Genomic DNA, 22,062 nt, shown 5'->3' on the forward strand with positions numbered 1-22,062 from the left:
ATATACAGTTTCGGCTCCAGAAAGCCAAGGCCTGGCTGCAATGTGATGCACCTGGGATCAGAGGATGGGTGAATGTCCAGTGAGATGATTTTCTGTGCCAAGGCTTTATAGGGAATTCCACAGTTAAAGACTTCAGGGTCTCAAATGGGCTGAAGTTCAGAGTTTCTGCTACATATGACAATTTCCACCCCAGCATGATGCACCTGGGGGCAGACCTTGGACAGATAATAGATGTGGTGACTTGCTGGAACAGGGACCTGGAGGGGGTGCCACAGTTAAAGACACTGGGACCCGGAACTGACTGAAGTATACAATTTTAACTCTAGGTGGACAGGATCTTCCTAGTTTGACACACCTGGCATTCGAGATTGTAGAGATACTGAATCTGGAGACTTTCTTGGCAATGGTCTTTGTGGGGGGCAGGGTGGATGGTGCTGTAAAAGAGGCTCAGCTCCCAAATGGTCTGAAGTGCAGTTTCAGCTCCAAGAGAGACGGTCTCGCCCACAGCATGATGTATCTGGGGTCAGAAGTTGGACTGATGTGAGATGTGGCAACTTTCTGGGCCAGTGGCTTGGGTGTGGGTGACACAGTTAAAGGTGGTGGTGTTTTAAATTGCCGGAAGTACAAAGTATCCTCTCCTGGAGGGCAGATTTCTGCCCACAGAAGGATGCACCTAGGGTTAGAGAATGGACAGAAATCAGATATGGCAAATTTCTGGGCTAGCGGCTTTGAGGGGATAGCACAATGAAAAAGAATGGGGTCTCGAATTGGCTGAAGTGTTCAGTTTCAGTTTCAGTTTCAGGACAGGTCTTGCCCAGAGTGGGAAAGGCTGGGGTCAGAAGTTGGACTTAATGGTGTGGTGACTTAATGAGCCACAGGTTTCGGTGGAGCTGCACAATTAAAGAGGTTGGGGTCCCAAAACAGCTAAAGGGCCACGTTTCAGCTCATAGCTCCAGCACATAGCACCTGTGATCAGAAATTGGTGGGAATTAAGTTGTGGCAACTTTCTGAGTCAGAGGCATGGGAGTGGGTGGCAGAGTTAAAGAAACTATAATACTGAATTAGCTCAAATATACTTTTCAGCTTCGGGAGGGCAGATCTGCTGAAAGCCTGATATACCTGGTATTGGAGAGTGAATTAATTGGAGAGTGACTTACTGTGCCTGGGCCTCTGAGGGGGAATTGCGCAGATGAAGAGGCTGGGGTCCCTAACTGACTAATGTGTGCAGTTTCAGCTACAGGAACACAGGTCCTGCCCCAGTCTGACTCCCCTCCAATCAGGGTTTGGAAGGAATTCAGATGTGGCCACTTTCTGGGATAGGGACTTGCAGAGTTAAAGAATTGGGGTCCTAATGAACTGAAGTGCAGGAATTGCAGGCTCCACCCAGAGTTTAGAGGTGTACAGACACCATATGTGACCACTTGGAGGAGGAGGGGTCCGAGGGCTTTGGCGGGACAGTGGCGACGTAAAAGAGGCTGGGGCCTCACATTGGCTTAGTATGCAATTTCAATTTCAGGAGGGCAGAGCCCCCAGCGGGAAGCACTTGGGATCAGAAATTGGGCTGAAAAGCGCGCGCAGCCCCTGCAAAGGGAAGCGGGGCAGGGGCGATCGAGCAAGCCCGCGCCAGGGGCTGCAGCCCCCCTCGGGCCCCTTCACCCCCCTCTTCCCGCGGGGGCTGTTCCGGAGCCTGCCAAGCCCAGCCTGCCAACCCGCGGGGGAGGGGTGGCAGGGGGGAAAGCTTCCAGACCTGAGGCTCTCCGATCCCCGGGAGCCGTGGGGCCGGGCAAAGGGGAAGGAAAGCGAGGCGAAAGCCAAAGCCCGCAGCCGCCGTTCCCAGGGGCCCCCCAGTACCCACCCCCCACCCCCGTCCCTACCGCCCGGGCGCAGGCGCAGCGCGACCCGGGGGGGGGGGGGCGCGGAGGGAGGGCGGCGCGGCGTCAGCGCACCTGCGCACGGCCTACGCTACGTGACGCACGTCCGTGAGCGCGCGCCCGGCTCGTGCGCGCGCACGCCTGACGTGGAGTGCGCCAGACTGCTGCGGCAGCGGCGGCGGCGGCGGCGGCGGCAGCGGCGGCGGCGGCGGCAGCGGCGGCAGCAGTAGAAGCGGCGGCGGCTCCCGGCTCCCGCATCCGAGGCTCGCGGGCGGCAGGCCGGATTGGGTCCGCCACCATGGCTGAGTGTGCGCGGGGAAGTTTCCCCGAGGCCCAGGGTGCCGAGGCCGAAGACAGCACTTTCGCAGATGCTGCGACCTCTACTCTGGTATATCCTTCCCCAAAGTATGGCCTAGCAAAGCAGCGTTCTTGGGACAGTGTGGGCATGCAGTCTAAAGGCTATGTTCAGAGGGAGAGAAACTTAGAGTATGATATCTGTAACATGTGGTGCAGTAAGCCGATTTCGGTCCTGCAAGATTACTGTGCTGCTATTAAGGTGCATATCTTCTGGCCACTTCTGTTTCAAAATGAGAACAGTTCTATCCTCTTGCAAACTCAGCCCCGTGTGGAGCCCAGGGGTTCTCAAGCTCCCGAGATGAGTTTGAAGAAATTGCAGCATATAGAGTTGATGGAAGAGATTGTTGATTTGATCAAGAGAGTTGTGAATGATCCATTTTTTATTGGAAGCTTACTGCGAATTGGCTATAAAATTGAAAACAAAATCTTGACCATGGAAGAAGCTTTGAACTGGGTGAAATACACTGGTGATATGACAATTCTACCCAAGTTGGGAGCAATTGACAATTGTTGGCCCATGTTGAGCCTTTTCTTTACTGAATATAAATACCACATAACTAAAGTTGTGACAGAAAACTACGATTTGCTGGAAGACTTTAGAACACAAAGTTGTCCGGAATGTATCGAGCAAGGGGAGGTCATGAAGCTCAAAGGAAATGAAGCATTTTCCAAAGAAAGATTTGATATGGCTATTATCTATTACACCAGAGCCATTGAGTATAGTCCGGAAAATCATCTTCTTTATGGTAACCGAGCGCTTTGTTTCCTTTGCACTGGACAGTTCAGAAATGCTCTCGGTGATGGAAAGCGAGCCACCATTTTGAAGAGCAGTTGGACCAAGGGTCATTATCGTTATTGCGATGCTCTTTCTATGCTGGGAGAGCTTGACTGGGCCCTACAAGCAAACATAAAGGCTCAGAAACTCTGTAGGAATGACCCTGAGGGAATCAAGGATCTGATTCAGCAGGAGTTAAAGTTGCAAAAACAAATAGAAGACCTGCAAGGTCAAACCCTAACTCGGAATCCAATTAAAGCCTCTTACAAAAGCAGGGCCTACGTCTCTACTTTATCAGCACCTGCATTCAGAGCTTCACTTAATTTTGCCGATTCTGGAAAAGATTCCAGAAAGACCAACCCCAGAATGGCCAGTGGTGGTTATCACAACATGAGGATGGGGAACGACTCTTTGAAGCCCAATGACTGTGGCTGTCATCCTGATTTTGGACAGGCTTCAGGCCAGACTTCAAAACATAAAGGAAAACAGAAATCCAGAAACAATGAACTGGAGAAATTGAGTGCTTCGAACTCACAAACAACTCTACCAATGGATTTGAAAAACATCTTGGAGAAACAGTTTTCTAAATCTTCCAGAGATGCACACCAGGACTTTGCAAACATCATGAAGATGCTGAGGAGCCTGATCCAGGATGGTTACACAGCGCTAATGGAACAGAGATGCCAAAATGCTGCTCAGGCCTTCACAGATCTTCTCAATGGGCTGGACCCTCAGAAAATCAAGCAACTGAACCTGACCATGATCAACTATGTCTTAGTCATCTATGGACTGGCCATTTCTCTCCTTGGAATAGGACAGCCTGAGGAATTGTCAGAGGCTGAGAACCAGTTCAAGAGGATGATTGAACACTACCCCAGTGAGGGCCTCGACTGCCTGGCCTACTGCGGGATTGGAAAAGTATATCTGAAGAAAAATAGGTTTCTGGAAGCGCTCAATCACTTTGAGAAAGCCCGGACCTTGATTTGCCGGCTTCCCAGAGTCCTGACTTGGCCCACAAGCAATGTGGTGATTGAAGAGACAAGGCCAGGAAAGATCAAGTTGCTGTTGGAGAAATTCATCGAGGAATGCAAGTTCCCTCCAGTACCTGATGCTATTTGCTGCTATCAACAGTGCCGCGGATACTCCAAAATTCAGATCTACGTAACAGACCCTGATTTTAAGGGCTTCATCCGGATCAGCTGCTGCCAGTATTGTAAGATTGAATTTCACATGAATTGTTGGAAGAAGTTGAAGACCACCACCTTCAATGACAAAATCGACAAGGACTTCCTGCAGGGAATCTGTCTTACCCCTGACTGTGAAGGAATCATTTCCAAGATCATCATCTATAGCAGCAGCGGACAAGTTAAATGTGAGTTTGAACACAAGGTCATAAAAGAAAAAGTTTCTCCAAGACCTATTCTGAAGCAGAAATGTTCTAGCCTGGAGAAGTTAAAACTGAAAGAAGACAAAAAACTGAAGAGAAAGATCCAGAAGAAAGAAGCAAAGAAATTAGCCCAGGAGCGAATGGAAGAGGATCTGCGAGAAAGTAATCCACCCAAACAGGAAGAGAAGAAAGAAACAACCAATAAAGCCCAGAAATGCCAGTTCCTGGATGACAGGATCCTGCAGTGCATCAAGCAGTACTCAGAGAAGATCAAATCTGGCATCCAGAACCCCACCAAGCTTCTCAAGGAACTTCTGTCCTGGAAGGTGCTGAGCACCGAGGACTACACCACCTGCTTCTCCAGCCGTAACTTCGTCAATGAAGCCGTTGACTATGTCATTCGCCACCTGGTTCAGGAAAATAACCGAGTGAAAACAAGAATCTTTCTGCATGTGTTGAGTGAACTCAAAGAAGTGGAGCCGAAACTAGCGACCTGGATCCAGAAACTCAATGGATTTGGTCTTGATGCCACAGGACCTTTTCTCTTACGATACGGAGCATCTCTTAAGGAGCTTGATTTCAGCATCATGACTTTTCTCTGGAATGAGAAGTATGGCCATAAACTGGCTTCCATTGAAGGCAAGCAGCTGGATTATTTCTGTGAGCCAGCTTCCTCGGAGGAGGCAAGATATCTGATCTGGCTCCTGGAGGAACACAGGGAAAAATTCCCAGCATTGCATAATGCTCTGGATGAATTCTTTGATGTAATGGACAGTCGCTGTACTGTGCTGAGGAAACAAGATAGTGGGGATGTGCCATTGAGCTCACCCAAGATAAAACACAAAGGCAAGAAAAGGAAGCTGAAAGATTCAAAGCCCATATTAGTTGGATCTGGAGCAGCCTCAGTAACAACAAATAATGACACTGTCAACTCTGGTGAAGACCATAAATCCACTTCCAGTTCTTTAGGTCCATTTGTGGTTCCTGAGCATCTCCGGCAAGACGTAGAAGAATTCGAGGCCCTGTATGAGCAGCACAACAGCAGTGAATATGTTGTTCACAACAAGAAACTGTTGGACGTTAACCCAAAGCAGAAAGGTTCGACTCTGTATGACTACTTTTCCCAGCTGCTGGAGAAGCACAGCCCCCTGGACATGAGCAACAAGATGTTCTCTGAGGAATACGAGTTCTTCCCTGAGGAGACGCGGCAGATCCTGGAGAAGGTGGGTGACCTCAAGACCTTCCTTCTTGCCTGCCCTCGCTTTGAGCTCATCGACAACTGCATTGCACTGAAGAAAGTCACCTCTCGCCACAAGAAGAAGCGAAAGAAGAAGAACATCAAGGTAAAAGTTGAGGAGATCACAGCCAAGTCCGGTGAGTATCTGCGGGCCGAGCTCCCCCTGAATCCAGCCGCGCGGGAATTCAAACCTGATGTTAAGCCCAAGTCCAGGGCCCCAGCCTCTGCCCCAGCCGCCATCAAGCCGCCCAGAGCAGCACCGGCCAATGCGAGTCCCCCCAAGCCAGCGCCTGAAGTGGCTCCGAAACCCAAATCCCCAAAAGCTGCATCAGGTCCTGCCTCTGGATCACTTCCCGAGGCCGCACCCCCCAAAGTTGGGGTCTCTCCCGAGTCCCCCTTGCCCAGCGCTGAAGACCCTGGTCACCAGCATGTCTCCTGTCCTTCCATGCAAGGGTCTGAGGCCGTGATGCCCACCTACTGGGCACAACCCCAGATGGTCACAGGCTACTGCACCTATCTCCCCTACCAAGGCTATGGCATTGCCCAGATGCCCCCCACCTACATCAATGTGATCACCAGCATGCCCACCTATGCCAACGTTTGTGCCCCAGTGGCAGGGGCGGTTCCCACCGAGTACCCCATGCTGAGGCCTGTGCCCATGGTCCCCGTGTTCATGGCCAATGCTGCAGCAGAGAAGACAGCTGCGCCCTGTGTGGAGGGTCCCCCACTGAATGCCCAGGGAATCCCCACTGACATGGCAGCCTGCAAGACACAGACCTTGGCAAGACCAGCCATGCCTCCATGCAGCACAGAGGGGCCTGTCAGAACTCCAGGTGGAAGTAGTGAGGAAACAGGTCCCAAGGAAGAGTTGGCTAGCAAGTGCCAAGAAGTAGATTTTCCACCCACAAAAGTGGCTGCCACCCAGATATCTTGGGTTATGGTGAATAAAGAAATCAACACTGAGCCCTATGGCCCTTTTGAGGCTAAACTGGGAGAAATTTCACAGCTCGTAAAGGAGTACCAAATTCTGCAGCAGCAGCTGCAGGAAGCCTCCAACAGTTATGAGCAGAAAAAACTGCAGAGCTCGGAGGAGACCAAGGATCTGGAAGAAAAGCTGACAAGGAACATGGAAGAAAACAAGATTTCAAAGACAGAATTGAACTGGTTCCTTCAAGATTTGGAGAAAGAAATCAAAAAATGGGAGCAGGAGAAGAAAGAGATCCAAGACAAACTCAAAGCACTCAAAAAGAAGATGAAGATGTTTTTGACTTCCAGTGACACACTCACTGAGGAAAATGCGGAAATTGACGACAATGATCAGGACCAGGAATCCTTTCTGGATGAGGCTCCTGAAACCAGTTGCACATTCACCGAGGAGAAGGCACAGGTGGAGGACTGCATCAAGAAAGGCAAAGACAGTTATGAAGAGACTCTTCACCGGGCCGTGTCTGCTGAGGTGTCTGTGCTTGAAACCTGGAAGGAGACGGAAATGTATAAGTTACAGGTCATGGAATCCCAGGCGGAAGCTTATCTGAAGAACCTCAAACTCATGAGGAGTGATTCTGCAGCCTATCCAGACATCGAGTCTGACATACAGTCCTGGGAATCTTTTCTCTCTGATGTCCGAAAAGAAACTGAGAAAGCAAAGGACCAGTTTGAGGAGCAAATTAAGGGGATTAAAAATGGCTCTCGACTGAGTGACCTTTCTAAAGTCCAGATTTCTGAGCTGTCCTTTCCTGCCTCCCACAGGATGAACCCTCAGCTTACCACCAAGTCTTTGGGCCCCGAGGATCAGGCCCCCGCCCCTGCCATGCGTCCTGGGACCGAGGACCAAGCAGCAGCTCCTCAAGAGTTTTGTGTGGCTTCTGCCAGTGATGGCTTTGCTGAAGCCTCTCCTACTGCAGATGAAGCTGGCATAGACCTTACTGCTCAAGCAGAAGTCAGCCCAGGAGGCCCAGAGCCTGAGCAGATGATGCAGCCAGGCCAGTTTTTGACCAGTGTTGTGGAACAGCTGTTGGTGGTGTTCCCATGTTTCAGCAGCTCCCAGCTCACCGAGTTCATTGAAGAAGTCCAGAACAGGGACATGATGGCACTGTTGGGATGGAGCACTGAGGAAATTGTGCAGAGAGTGACCAAGCTCATTCTGGAGGAGCAGGACCTGTCTGATCCAGAGGACGATTGGCCCCCAGAGTCCGCCTCTGCCTCTGCCATGGCTACTGTGACCAGCGATCCCGAAGACATGCCCTTCTCTGCAGCTGGAGCCTCGGCTGGAGCCCATGAGCATGGGACAGAGGACCAGGGTCCTTGTGTCAATAATTTGTGAAATCTGCCATGAGGTTTTCAACAATTCCAAAACTATGCGTGTGTTAAAATGTGGATACAAATTCCACAAAGAGTGCTTCAGGCGATGGCTTCAAGAGCAGAGTGCCTGCCCCATGTGCCTGGAACTCAACCTGATATCTGAAGAGTAGACTTACCCCCCACAAAGCACCCATGGGGCTCAGCTTGGTTGGAATGCAGGAGTAACAGCACAGCCACCACTACTACCCTTGATAGTTGCCCCACCACTGGGGGGGTGGGTTCTTTGGCTTCTGGGGGCGAAGCGAAGCCTCATTCTCTGGTTGCTACTTTCCCACTCAGATTCAGCACCACAGCAACATGGTTTCAGAGAGCCCTGGAGGCTTCCCAGTCTTACACTGTCAGGGCTTCTTCAGAGCCTCTTTGAGGTCAGAGCTACCTCCAAAGGGAGGGATCATAAGCAGCCCTGGTAGTATTTGGGGTCTGAACCTTCTTGCTCCACCCACATGACCCAATTCTTTATTCTGTAATATCTGTGTGTTATTTTCTCAAAAGAACAAAAATTGACATTTTAAGGGGGTGGAGTGGTAGTGCAGCGAGTTAGGGCACTTGCCTTGCACATAGCACCACCTGATTTGATCTCTGGCACCCCATTGGGTCCTCCCTGATGACTGCCAGGTGTGGCCTAAAAACCAAAAAGAGAGAGATAATCCTGCATTTTAGTGATGAAGGGGCTGGAAAATTGACTCCAGCCAAGGGTAGGCCCTGGGTTAGATCCCCAGCACTGAGTGACCTCTTGAGCACTCTGGAATTGATGGTCCCCCCACAATGGTGGTGCACCTTTACCCCTAACCCCACAATGCAGGCATAGACTAATCACATGATTATTTTAATCGTTTGTGGTTCACATGGAAACGTTTACTGGTTTAGACTAAAAGACTAAAAGAGTCAAGTCTCACATGATTTCAATTTTTTTTCGTTTTGTTACTTTGTGATTTTTATTCTTTTTTAAAGTTTCTCTCACTAGTCTAAAGCACTTATTTTTCCTATTTTAACACTATATTGCTGATATTGAAAACTTATGTAAGACATTTATTAGTATGTACCAATACCCCCTTAAGTCCACCCTTTCTGACCTTGGGCATCTGTGAAGCCCCCAGAGCCACTCTGGAGCAGCAGACACTCCCTCTGCCTACCCTACCCGTTCCTCTTCCCAGCACCAAAACAGAGATTTTTAGGGTCCGTAGACAATCCTGAGGCTCCCTTGTCCTTGTCATTCCTGTCATTCATGTTTGGCTCATGTAAACATGATGCATGAAGTCTCATACCACAATCTGGGCACAAAACTGGTTCTAGCACTCATGTTCCAACCTTCCAGCATTAGCTCATGCAGCTATGACTTTAGAACACATTCTGCTTCTCTCAAAAGCTTCAGTGTGTGTTTTTCCAGTGGGGTTTGTGTTTTATCCTGGAGCACCCCCAGACCCCTGTTCCTGAGCTGTAGTGCTGCACCCCCTTTCTGTATCGCTCTCCTCCAGTGAGTTGTGCTGTGTTAGTGACTTAGTCCGTCCGGGTTCCTCACATGTCATCTGCACGGTGACCATCATGATGGAGAACCAACCGGGAAGGGTAAGGTTCTGACAGATTGGGGTTCTCCAGCAGCGCCTGCAGAGTGATGGCAGACTTTGCTCCTAACACAAGTGCTTGTGAACATGCCTTATACACATGTCCTTTTCATGGCCCAATAAAGTTCATTTTAAACCAAAAAAATTGGATGGACATATGATCTACTTTCTGGACCAGGGTCTTGAGGGGGCACCTAATTAAAGAGTCCTGAATTGGCAGAACTTGGAAGTTTCAGTTATAGGAAGGCAAGTCCTGCCCTCAGTGTGACACACATGGTGTCAAAAGTTGGGCAGACACCTGATGTGCAACTTTTATGGTCAAGCACTACAGGGCAGAGCAGATAAAGAGACTAGGGTTTTGAATTGACTAAAGTGCAGTTTCAACTCCAGGAGGGGGCAGGTTTCACCTACAATGTGACCAACCTGGGGTCAAAGGTTGGACAGACTTCAGAAGTGGCACTTTCTGGGAAGGAAGCTATGAAGAGGAGACTGAGTAGAAAAAGAGGCAGGAGTTCCTAGTTGGCTGATGTGCTCCAGGAGGGCATGACCTATTAGGAGTGTGACACACCTGATGTCATATGTTGGACAGACTTTTGATGTGGTAAAGCTGATAAAGGAGCTTTGAGTGGGGGCTATGCAGATAAAAAAGACTGGGGTACCAAATTGTATGCAGTATCAATTACAGAAGGGCATGCCCTGCCCAATAGGCAGAACCTGAGGTAAGAATTTGACAATTGTCACATATGGTGACTTTCTGGGCCTGTGACTTTAGTATGGGGGTGAGGAGAAGGAGGCTCAGTAAAGAAGGAGGGGTTTAGAATTGACTGAAGTGAGCAATTTCAGTTCCAAAAGGGCAGGTTCTACCAACAGCATATGCACCTGGAGTCAGAGGTTAGACGCACATCAGATGTGGTGACTCTCTGGGCCAGAGGCTTTGGGAAAGCAGTGTAGTTAAAATTGCTGGGGTCCTGATTTGAGTTAAGTGTGAGGTTTTCTTTCCAGGAAAGAAATGCCAAATTACAATGTGACTCACCTGGAGTCAGAGGTTGAACAGATTTCATATGTGTTAATTTTCAGGCAAGGGACTTTACGTGGGGGCTATGCAGATACAGAGGCTGCAGTCCTTAATTACCTGAGGTTTGAAGTTCAGCTACAAAATGTCAGGGTGCATCTCCAGCATCAAGTACTAGAGATGAGAGCTTGGACAAACATCAAATGAGGCAATTTTGGTGGCCAATGGTTAAAGTTAAAGTTAAAGAGGTTGGGGTTTCAAACTGGCTGAGGCACACATTTTTAACTCCAGGAAGGCAGTTCCTGCCCATAGCATGTTGCACTTAGAGCCATAAGTTGTATGGACCTCAGATGCTGTGACTATCTGGTTCCAGGGCTTTGGGGGTAAGGCTGTACAGTTAAAAATGCTGGTGTCCCAATTTGTTGTAAGTACCTGGTTTTAGTTTCAGAAGAGAAGATCCCATTAACAACATAATTTTCCAGGTCAGAGTATGGATGTGCTGACTTTCTGGGTCCTAGTATTGGTGTGAGGGCCTAAACAATTAAAGAGACTGGGGTACCAAAATGGCTGAAGTGCACAGTTTCAGCTTTAGGAAGGCAGGTTCTAGCCACAGCTTAACTAATCAGGGAACAGAAGTTGGGCATATGTTAGATACATATGGCATATGGCAACTTTCTTGGATCAGATCTTTAGTTATGGGGTGTCATACTTAAAATTCTCAGTCCCAATTTGGCTAATGTGTGCATTTTAAACTCCAGGAGGGCAGTTGCCGCCCTCAGCATGGTGCACCAGGGATCAAATGATTGAGAGACATCAGTTGTGGCAACTTTCTTAGTCCAGGTCTTTGGATATGGTCTTTGGGTATGCATTTAAAAATTCTGGGTCCTTCTTTGGCTTATATGCATTGATTTTGCTCCAGGAGGGCAGGTCCAGTCCACAGCATGAAGCATCTAGGGTCAGAGATTGGTCAGACATCAGATGTGGGAACTTTCTGGGCCTAGGATTTGTGAGGGAGGATGCACAGTGAAAGGACTGTAGTACCAAATTTGCTGATATGTGCAGTTTCAACTCTGTATGACAGGCCCTGCCCGCAGCATGAAGTATCTGGGGTCAGGGGGGTGGAAGGATGCCAGAAGTGGAGACTTTCAGTGCCAGGAAGTTAATTTTGTGGGAGGGGCACTGCTGCATATAAAAAAGAATGAAGTACTGAATTTTCTTAAGTGAGCAGTTTCAGATCCAGGAATGCAGGTCCCGCCATCAGTATTATGCACTTGGGGTCAGAGGTTGAAAAAATTCAGATGTGGTGACCTTGGCCCAGGGCTTTGGGTATGTGTGGTGCTTTCAGCCTCATGAGGGTAGGTCCTGCCCACATCATAGAGCACCTGGGATCGGAGGTGGGATGGACATTAGCTGTGGCTACTTGGTCATTTTTTGGGGGGTGGGAGGGGCTGTGCTTTTAAAGAGACTACAGTCTCAAATTTATTGTGGTATGCAGTTTCAGCTCCAGGACTATAGATCTTGCTCGAAGCATGAAGTACCTTTTGTTAGAGGTTTGAAGGAAGTCAGTTGTGTTGACTTTTTGAGACTGGAGCTTCAAGAGTGAGGTGGACAGTTAAAAATTCTGGAGTCCCAATCTGGCTTAAGCAAGAGGTTTCAACTAGGAGGGAAAGTCCTGTTCATAGTGTGCCACACCTGAAGTCAGAGATTGGATGAACTTCAGGTGTGCAGATTTTTAAGTCAGAGGCTTGTGGTAGTGCAGTGTATTTAAAGAGGCTCTGGTTTAGTATTGGCTGAAGTGGACAGTTCCAGCACCAGAAATGCAGGTCCACCACAGCATGACACACCTGTGGTCAGAAGTTGGACAGGTGTCAGAGGTTGTGACTTTCTGAGCCAGGGGCTTAAATGGAGATGGTGGTGGCACAGTTAAAAAATTTGGAGTCCCTTTGGGGCCAGAGAGATAGCACAGCGGTAGGGCATTTGCCTTGCACACAGCTGATCCAGGAAAGACGATGGTTTGAATCCCGGCTCCCACAATGGTCTCCCGTGCCTTCCAGGAGTGATTTCTGAGCACAGAGCCAGGAGTAAACCCTGAGCATTGCTGGGTGTGACCCAAAAAGCCAAAAAAATTTTTTTGGAGTCCCTATTTGACTGAAGCCTATTTTTTGTGTGTTGGTTTTAGTTTCTGTCCCATACCTAGTAGTGTTCAGGGGCTATTCCCTGTGTCGAGGTGACACTAGGATAACTATGTAGTACCAGAAATTGAATTCAGGCCTCCTTTATGAGAAGGATACCCTTGAGCTATCTCCTTGTCTCTGTTTTCTTTTACATTTCAAAACAAATATTTATTGAGTTTCTGTGATTTACAATACAGTTCAGATTGTTTCTTCTGTCCATAATTCTAACACCATAGCCATATCCAGTCAACCACCATGCTAACCCCTGGGGCCCATACCCTTCTTTCTCAATTCCCTAACAAGATAGTTATGTGGATTAGTTGTCCCATTGTGTTGCCATTGATAGTTTATTGATTCCTGGCTGTGTATCTTTAAGTCTTACATATGAAATGGATCTTTCTGTATCTGTACTTTTCATTCGGACTGACTTCACTCAGCATGATAGCTTCTATTTCCATCCATTATGTGAAAACTGCATGGTTTTTTTTCTTTCTTGTATATTCATAGTATTCCACTGTGTAGATAAACCAGAATTTTTGATGCATTCACTTGTACTTGGGAATTTGGGTTGTTTTCATATCTTGGCAATTATATGAGGTGAAAGGATGAAATAGGTGTGCATATGTACTTTTAAACAAATGTCCTTGTTCTTGGAGGTTAGATGCCAAGAAATGGTCCCTTCTTTTCTGGGTAATATGGGAATTCTATTACTATTTTTGGATATATTTATTTATTTCCATAAATACTGAACCAGATGATATTACCACCAACAGTGTATGAGGGTTCCTTTCTTACAACCTCATCAACAAAATCCATTTATAGACCTTTGATATCTTCTATTCTCACTGAAATGAGATGATATCTCAATGTTGGTTTGTTTGCATTTTACCAGTCATAAGTGATGATGAACTCTTTTTACATGCTTGAAACTCTGTGATACATGTACACAATGGAATATTATGCAGCCATCAGGAGAGATGAAGTCATGAAATTTTCCTATACGTGTATGTATATGGAATCTATTATGCTGAGTGAAATAAGTCAGAGGGAGAGAGAGACACAGAATAGTCTCACTCATCCATGGGTTTTAAGAAAAATTAAAGGCATTGTTGTAAGAATGCCCAGAAACAATAGAGATGAGTGCCAGAAGTACCAGCTCAAAATATGAAGCTCACCACGAAGAGTAGTGATATAGTTAGGGAAATTACTACACTAACAACTATCATGACAATCTTAATGAGTGAGAGAAGTCTCAAATACAGGCAGAGATTGCAGGAGGAGGGATATGGGGGTCATTGGTGGTGGGAATGTTGCACTGTGAAGGGACTGTTCTTTTTGTGACTGAAATCCGATTAGTCATGTTTGTAATCATGGTGTTTAAATATATTATTTACTTAAAAATAAAAGAAAAATTAAAATATTAAAAAAACTGGCTCTCTGTTTTCAATAATTTTGTGCATAACTATAAGATGCTTTGCTGCAACATTATACTCAATGGGGAAAAATTAAAGTCTTATAAGATATGCTCCCTCTCACCACTCCTATTTAATATAGTTCTGGAAGGACTTGCCATAGAAATCAGGCAAGAAAAATAAATCAAGGGCATCCAGATAGGAAAGGAAAAAGTCAAGCACTCGTTGTTTGCAGATAACATAATACTATATTTAGAAAATCCAGGACTACTAAAAATCCTAGAAACAATATATTTATATAGTAAAGTGGCAGGCTACAAAATTAATATGCAAAAATGTATGGCTTTTCTATACACAAAGAATGAAAGAGTCAAGATTGCAGTTAGAGTAGAGAAGGATCCACTATGACAATAATATTTGGAATTGATCACTTTGGACAAAAACAGAGTGCTGAAACAAGATAAAGTAATATACATAGTACCCCTTCATTAACAGTAGTGCAAACCAGTGTCAAAAAGGGAAAAATAAAGAGAAAGTGAAATTTCTGCTCAGAAGTCAGTGGGAGGGAAATTGGGAATACTGGTGATAGGAAAGGTGCACTGATAAAGGGCAGTGTAATTGACTAAAATCATGAAAAAAAAATCTAACCAATATGCTTAAATAAAGTAATTATATATTAAAAATAAATATTAAAGATGCATTGCTAGGTTAATTGGCTATTCTTTGAGAGTTTTGAGGAGCAAATTAATTTCTCTGCAAAGCACCTGAATAATTTTACATTCCTCTAACAATTTACACATATTCTAATTTTCTACATTATTGTCAACATGTTTTATTATTTCCTTTTAAAGAGGAGAAAACACCATCCTAGTTGAGTGGTTGAGTGCTAGAGGTGCCTCTTCTGGTTTTATTTGCACTTCCTCATGACTAATGATGTTGAGCATTTTGTGCTTCTTACATTTATGCATCTTCTTTGGATAAATGTCTGTAGTTTTTCAAATCCTTTGCTCACGTAAAAAAGTTGTTGGTATTTTTGTGTTGAACTCCAAAACTTTTATATATTCCTACTAGATATATGATCTACAAATATTTTCTCCCATTCTGTAGATTAGACATTTACTTACATTTTCTTGACAATGTTCTTAAAAGTGCCTTTTCCTTCCTACTATTAATGTAGTGTTTTAAAATGATTGTCTTTCTCATGTTGAACTACTCTTACATTACTAGGATATATTACATTTTGACATGATATAAATGCTTTGAATATGCTGTTGGAATTGGTTTGCAAGTATTTTGCTGAACTTTGTTACTTCTATGTTCATAAGGGATAGTATATATTAAAATTCTTTTTTATTCTGAAAAAATGGGAAACTGGTGCAATATACTTTAATCAAGAAACCTAATGACTTCCTCCCACCTCCTCTGATTAAAAAGAAAAATTAAAAATACAGAAAGGGAAAAAATCCATTCCTTGGCAGTTAAAACATTGAAAGAAAATTTGTTATATTGAACAGTATAATCAGCCAGACATTTTTCAGGGAAATTTCTTTCAAAATAAACCCTAGGTTATACTATCGCATATAGTTTTAGAAACAGGAGCTGGAGTACAGGAGTTAAAGTGCTTGCCTAACATGTGGACAATCTCAGTTTGATCCCTAGCATCACATATGATCTTCTAGAAGCACCACCAGGTGTCATTCCTGAGCAAAGAACCAGGAATAGTCTCTGGACTTCACCAGATATGCCACCCTAAAAGCAATAAACCTAGTTAGCTACCATGAACAAACAACTAGGACTTCGTGGTAGAGTGCAAGTGTCTTAAAGGTGTCATAACATTCACTCAGCTCCTAGTACTGCCTCAAATCATCAGGTGGCACTGCTATTTGGCATCCCTGATGCCACATTCAAGTGTGTAGGAGCACCATAACTAAAGCATAAAACCCCCAATAAACATCACAACTAAAACCATGCAAGCATCTCAGTCAAGTGTAAGAACCTTGGTGAGCACTGCCACTCATCGACAAAGTCCACAATGGAAATTAGGCTACTTCTGGCAAGCCCTGAAGCTGAGTTGGATGAGCACCACACCCAAGGTAAGTGAATCTTCATCCTTTTAAAATAAAATTGTATTGAGGTACTGTGCTTTACAATACTGTCAATGGTGGTTTCATGTGTACATCATTCCAACACCACATGTGCCACCAGGGTGCCAGATTTTCTCCACCAGAGTTCAAAGGCCCCTTCCTTACAAACCACCTACCCCAAATTCAGTTCTGTGTGCAAGCTCTCTAGCTCTCTTTGGCCTTTTGTTGCTTTCTTTCTGTGTATCTTTAAGTTTCACATATGGGTGAGAAGATTCTTATCAATCTCTTTCTGATTCACCTCACTCAGGATATTTTCCTCGAGTTCTATCTATGTTGTGACTAATTGGTGATTTTGTCTTTCCTTTCAGCTGCATAGACTTACATTGTGTGTGTATATATATCAAGAAGTTTATATATATATATATAAATAAATATATATATATATATATCCACTTAACCACAGACAAGCATTGGGTTGTATTCATGTGTTGGCTTGGCTAGTATACTAAGTACTGAGATTAATATAGGTCTCAGATATCTTTTCAAATGAATGTTTTTGTGTTTTGGGGTTATATAGCAGGAAATATTGTCACAGACAAACTTCCATCCTAACTAGAACAGAGGAAGGAGGAACTTGAATCTAAATTATAATCCCATCGAATGTCTAAGGGATAAGAAAACTTTGCTCAAGAAATTAAGTCTGCTGTGGCATTTATGGTAAGTAGGAATTGGTACTTTTATTTAATAATAACAACTCACCACTACATCACTATACACATTATTGACAGTATCCAAGGCTTTATCTTATTACCCCCCCCAAAACAAAATACATATGATCCCATTTCTCTTTGTATCTAAGATATATCAATTCCAGAGAAAGAGTATATGAGTTAAGGTGCTTTCTTTGCTTGCAGCTATCCTGGGTTTGATCCCCAGCACCACATATGATTAGTCCCTATACTCTGACAGGAATAATCACTGAGCACAGAGCCGAGAGTAACCCCTGAGGACCATCAACTGTGACTCCCCCAAAAGAAACTTTTAAAAGTCTCATAATCTAGGTCAATTTCTTCCTGTTTTCTTTTTGGTGAGAATAAATAGAAACAGCCAGCCAGTGATTTATTACAAAGTATTTTAACATGAATCATGAGAAATTATGAAACCAAGTTCTAGCATTTTGACTACTCTATCCTGAACTGACATGTATTCTGTACATATTTCAAGCCTATAAAATCTAAAGTGTAATATACTGTTTTTTTTTTTTTTTAGGGTCACACTCAGTGATGCTCGGGAATTACTTCTGGTTCTATGTTGAAAAATTATTCCTGGCTCTGGGTACTCTGGGCACCAAATGGGATGTTGGAGATCAAACCCAGGTCAGCTGCATGCAAGGCAAATGCCCTATCTTCTGTATTAACACTTTAGCCCTGACATGATGTTTTAATAGAAGTGAATTCAGAGGATAAAGAGATTCTTTATTGTAAAGGTAAAAGATAACTGTTTGTTGCTGCTATTGTTATTGGCCACATCTGGTAGCATGCTCACTTGAGTGCTACTCTTAACTAGTTAGCTGTGTGGTTGGCGGTGGGTCTAGTCCTGGTGGTGCTCAGTGTTCGTGATTGCTCAATTCAGATTTCCTGAATGCAAAGCATTTACTGCAGCCTTTTGCGCCATCTCTCTGTCCCTGTGGTTAAAGAAATGATCTTAGTTGGGTTTCATTCATAGTATATACACCACCCTTTACCAGAGCAATTTTCCCATCACCAATATCCCCCATTTCCTTCCCCAACCCCACCCCTGCATGTCTCTGTCTCTGTAACAGGCACTCTCTCTCTCTCTCTCTCTCTCTCTCTCTCTCTCTCTCTCTCTCTCTCCATCTCTCTGTCTCTGGTCTCCATCTCTCCTTCACTCTCATTTGTCATGGAACTTGTCAGTACAATTAGTACTCTAATTGTACTTACTGCTCATTGTAGAAATTTTCATATTATGTGCTGGTCCTCCCAGCCCAACTCTCTATTGGATATTATTCTCATACTGTTTTATTTTTCTTATATCCCACAGATTAGTGAAACTAATCTCTGTCTCTCCTTCTGAGTCATTTCACTCAGCATAATAATTTCCATGTCTATACATGTATAGGCAAATTTTACAACTTCATTTTTCCTAAAATATGCATAGTATTTTATTGTGACCAAAGTGAATTATGAATCTTTCACAGTAATATTTAAGGTACATAGTAACAATGAATTAGGGTCATTCCCACCACCAGTGTTGTCCTCCCTCCATCCCTGTTCCCTGCATGCATCCCACATCTCCCTCATTTGCCCACTGGAATGCTAGTATAACTGGTCCCTTCTGTGTCTAGCTTGTTGTAGATTGGGTATTGATTCTATTGTTGTTGAATTTGGGTTTGGTGTTTAGGTCTGATCATTTTTATTTTCACTCAATGTTCATACAACTGTTTGGTCCTGGGCATTTTTGTATTGTGTTTTTGTGTTCCTAGGGTATATCTCTAGGAATGGTATAGCTGGATTATATGGGAGCTCAATTTCCAGTTTTTTGAGGAATTTCCATATTGTTTTCCATAAAGATTACACTAGAAGGCATTCCCACTAGCAGTGAATGACAGTTTCTTTCTCTCCACATCCTACAGCATTGATTGTTCTTGTTCTTTGTGATATGTACCAGTCTCTGTGGCGTGAGATGGTACCTCATTTTCCCCCCCACTACCACAAATTATGCAGTCAAGTTTCCCACATTTGGGGAAAAAGCAGGGATCAGCACATCCGGAGTGCAATGGATAAGCCTCGCCCTGGGGAAACCACCTTCGTGATCATTTGCATTTCCTTGATGATTAGTGATATGGATCATTTTTTCACGTGCTTTTGGCCAACTGTATTCTTTGAGAAATTGTTCATCTCCTCAAGTTTTGATGGGAGTAGATTATTTTTGTTATATTCTGTCAGTACTTTATCTATCTTAGATGTTAGCCCCTTATCTTATGGGTATTGGGTGAATAGTTCCTCCCATTCCGTGGGTGGCCTTTGTATTCTAGTTACTGTTTTCATTAAGGTGCAGAAGCTTTTCAGTTTAATGTCACATTTGTTTATCCCTGCTTCCACTTGTTTGGACAGTGGTGTTTTCTCCTTGAAAATGGCTTTAGTTGTCAGAGAGTGTTTTACCTACGTGTTCTTGTATAAATGTATATACCATATATATTATATATTACCATATATATAATTCTAAGTCTGATATCAAGGTCTTTACCCATTTGCTTTTGACCTTTGTGCATGGTGTTAGATGGAGGTCTGACTTCACTTTTTTGCATGTGCTGACCAGTTCTCCGGGCACTACTTGTTGAAGAGGCTTTCCTTGCTGCATTTTGTGTTTCTTGCCCCTTTATCAAAGATTAATTGATTGTATGTCTGGGGAACATTCTCTGAATACTCAGATCTATACCATTGATTTAAGGGTTTGTCTTTATTCCAATAACATGCTGTTTTAATGAATATTACTTTGTAATACAATATAAAGTTGGGAAAAGAGATACCTCCGATCTTCTTTTTTTAAGGGTCGCTCTAGCTATTCATGGGTGTTTATTGTTCCAAATCACTTTCTGGAGTATTTGATCTACTTCTTTTAAAAATGTCATGGTATCCTTAGAGGGACTGCATTAAATCTTTGCATTATAATGCTTTGCAGAGTAGTGCCATTTTAATGATGTTAGTCCTCCCAATCTATGATCAGAGTATGTGTCTCCATGTCCTTGTTTTCTATTTTATTTCTCAAAGCAGTGTTGTGTAGTTTTCCTTGTATAGGCCCTTCACCTCTTTAGTTAAGTTGACTCCAAGGTTTTGAGTTTCTGTGGCACTAATGTGAATGGAATTGTTTTTTTAAGATCCATTTCTTCTCTATCATTATTGGTGTATAAGAAGACCATTGACATTTTTATAATAATAATTTTTATTTTGACCAAAGTGGATTACATATCTTTCACAGTAATATTTTAGGTACATATTAACATTAAATCAGGGGAATTTCCATCACCAAAGTTGTCCTCCCACCACCCCCGTTCCCAGCTTGCATCCCATATCCCACCCTTACCCCCCAGGCTGTTAATATAAGAGGTCCCCTCTATGTCTAGGTTGTTGTAGGTTGGGTATTGATTCTGATGTCATTGGCTTTGGATTTGGTGTTTAAGTCCAATCAGTTTTGCTACTACTTAGTGCTCAAACAACTGTTTGGTCTTGGTACCCTCCCCATTATTTCCCCCTCAATTGGAGAGGCAGAACAAGATGGTTCAAGTTATGTGGTTCTGTTTAAAGAAAAGAAAAACAATAAAATGGGGTAAAAATCAAACAAGCCGAAAATAGGTGGAGTCCTTAGAGGCTCTCAACATCAGTTTGAGAGAAGAAAGGGAAAAAGGAAGAGAAACACCACAACAATACAAAAATAAAAATCAAACAAAAAATACAATGAGCACTACAGCAATAATGACAAGCACCACAGTCCTGAAATATAAACAAAACAGAGTGCAAAAAAAGAAAAATATGAGAAACAACAACAATAACAAAACCAAAAAATAAGTAAATAAATGAAAAAACTCATTTTATGCTGCTTCTTTTTTCCCCTGCCTAGGCATAGTTAATAATGGGGAAATTAGAAAGGGAATTCCTTGGCCTAAGAGATACAGGATTTCTTCGCCCTTGAAGTATACTATCATGGGGAAAACTACAGACTCCTTGTGTGCTCATTTACTCTCCCCTAGGTCCTTTTGTGGTGTATGGAAGACTTCTGCTACATCATGGGTGATGAACTCAGACCTCTGTATCTGGAGATCTTGGTATCTGCACTGCACAGGCCAAGGAATGGTGCTTATGTTGAAGTGTTTCTTTACGGTTCTAGAAGTTCTGTTCCTTCACTGTTGTTGTTTAATCAGTCTTCTGTAGTTGGTGGTCTTGGTCATTGCGTTGATCCTAGGATGAAGCCTGGGATAGAGTCTTTTGTTATTTTTCCAGAAGACCCATTCAGTTGCAGTTGTCTCAGTCAGGTCTTTCGAATTAGAGATCTTGGTTGTTGTACAGATCATAGGCCAAAACCTAGGCTAGGGCTTTATTATTGGTCCCAAGATATGTTCTGCCCAGTCATGGATGTCACTGCCAGTCATAACGATCTTGGCTTTTGCACAGATCAAAGGATGATGAGTCTTCTGATTTTGTCTTATCGTTAGATGGTGAGGTAAGACAACCTGCTCTCAGATCAAGTTGTTACCATTTCCTCATTGTCAGGATATCATATCTAAACTGGCACATATTGGTGCCAGAACATTATTAAGGATGCCCCAGATTGAGTTTGGTTCCTGGAGCTGTTGTGGAGAGCTGTGTTGTTTCTATGTCTGGGATCCAGGGTTCAAGGTTTGACTGTCGCTGTCTATACACACCTGGAGTCTAAGTTGGGTCCACATGACATATGTTCAAGTTGGGAGGTGTCCCTGTATTGTATAAAAGTGTGAGTTCTTATCTCTAGTAGATAGAGCTTGTTTTTATACATAAAATTGCCCCTTTATTTAGTATGCCTTTGCAGGAAGCAATGGTGCTACATTATATTGCTGTTGCATTTGGGAGTGGGAAGAGAAGAAAGCAGAAACAAGACAAAAAATGAAAATATATGCTCACATATATAAAGAAAAAGGATTTTTTTTTGTTTTTTTTTTGGGCCACACCCAGTAACGCTCAGGGGTTACTCCTGACTATGTGCTCAGAAGTTGCTCCTGGCTTGGGGGACCATATGGGACACCAGGGGATCGAACCACGGTCCGTCCAAGGCTAGC

At 44.0% G+C, this 22,062-nt stretch overlaps 1 protein-coding gene and 1 non-coding gene across 2 annotated transcripts; one reads left to right on the plus strand and one right to left on the minus strand.

The window, feature by feature from the left end:
- Positions 1 to 2,314: 2,314 nt before the first annotated feature.
- LOC125999493 (E3 ubiquitin-protein ligase TTC3-like) lies at positions 2,315 to 9,695 on the plus strand. The gene is given in 2 exon segments (XM_049767552.1): positions 2,315 to 7,866; positions 7,868 to 9,695. Coding segments are annotated over 2 exon segments (5,781 nt in total). The 5' UTR covers positions 2,315 to 2,316; the 3' UTR covers positions 8,099 to 9,695.
- Positions 9,696 to 18,930: 9,235 nt separating this feature from the next.
- Positions 18,931 to 19,093, minus strand: LOC126000003 (U1 spliceosomal RNA). The gene has a single exon (XR_007492409.1). It is a non-coding gene; the product is annotated as a U1 spliceosomal RNA (small nuclear RNA).
- Positions 19,094 to 22,062: the final 2,969 nt, after the last annotated feature.

The sequence above is a fragment of the Suncus etruscus genome, chromosome X, assembly GCF_024139225.1.
Source record: "Suncus etruscus isolate mSunEtr1 chromosome X, mSunEtr1.pri.cur, whole genome shotgun sequence".
In the NCBI taxonomy this organism is placed as follows: Eukaryota; Metazoa; Chordata; class Mammalia; order Eulipotyphla; family Soricidae; genus Suncus; species Suncus etruscus.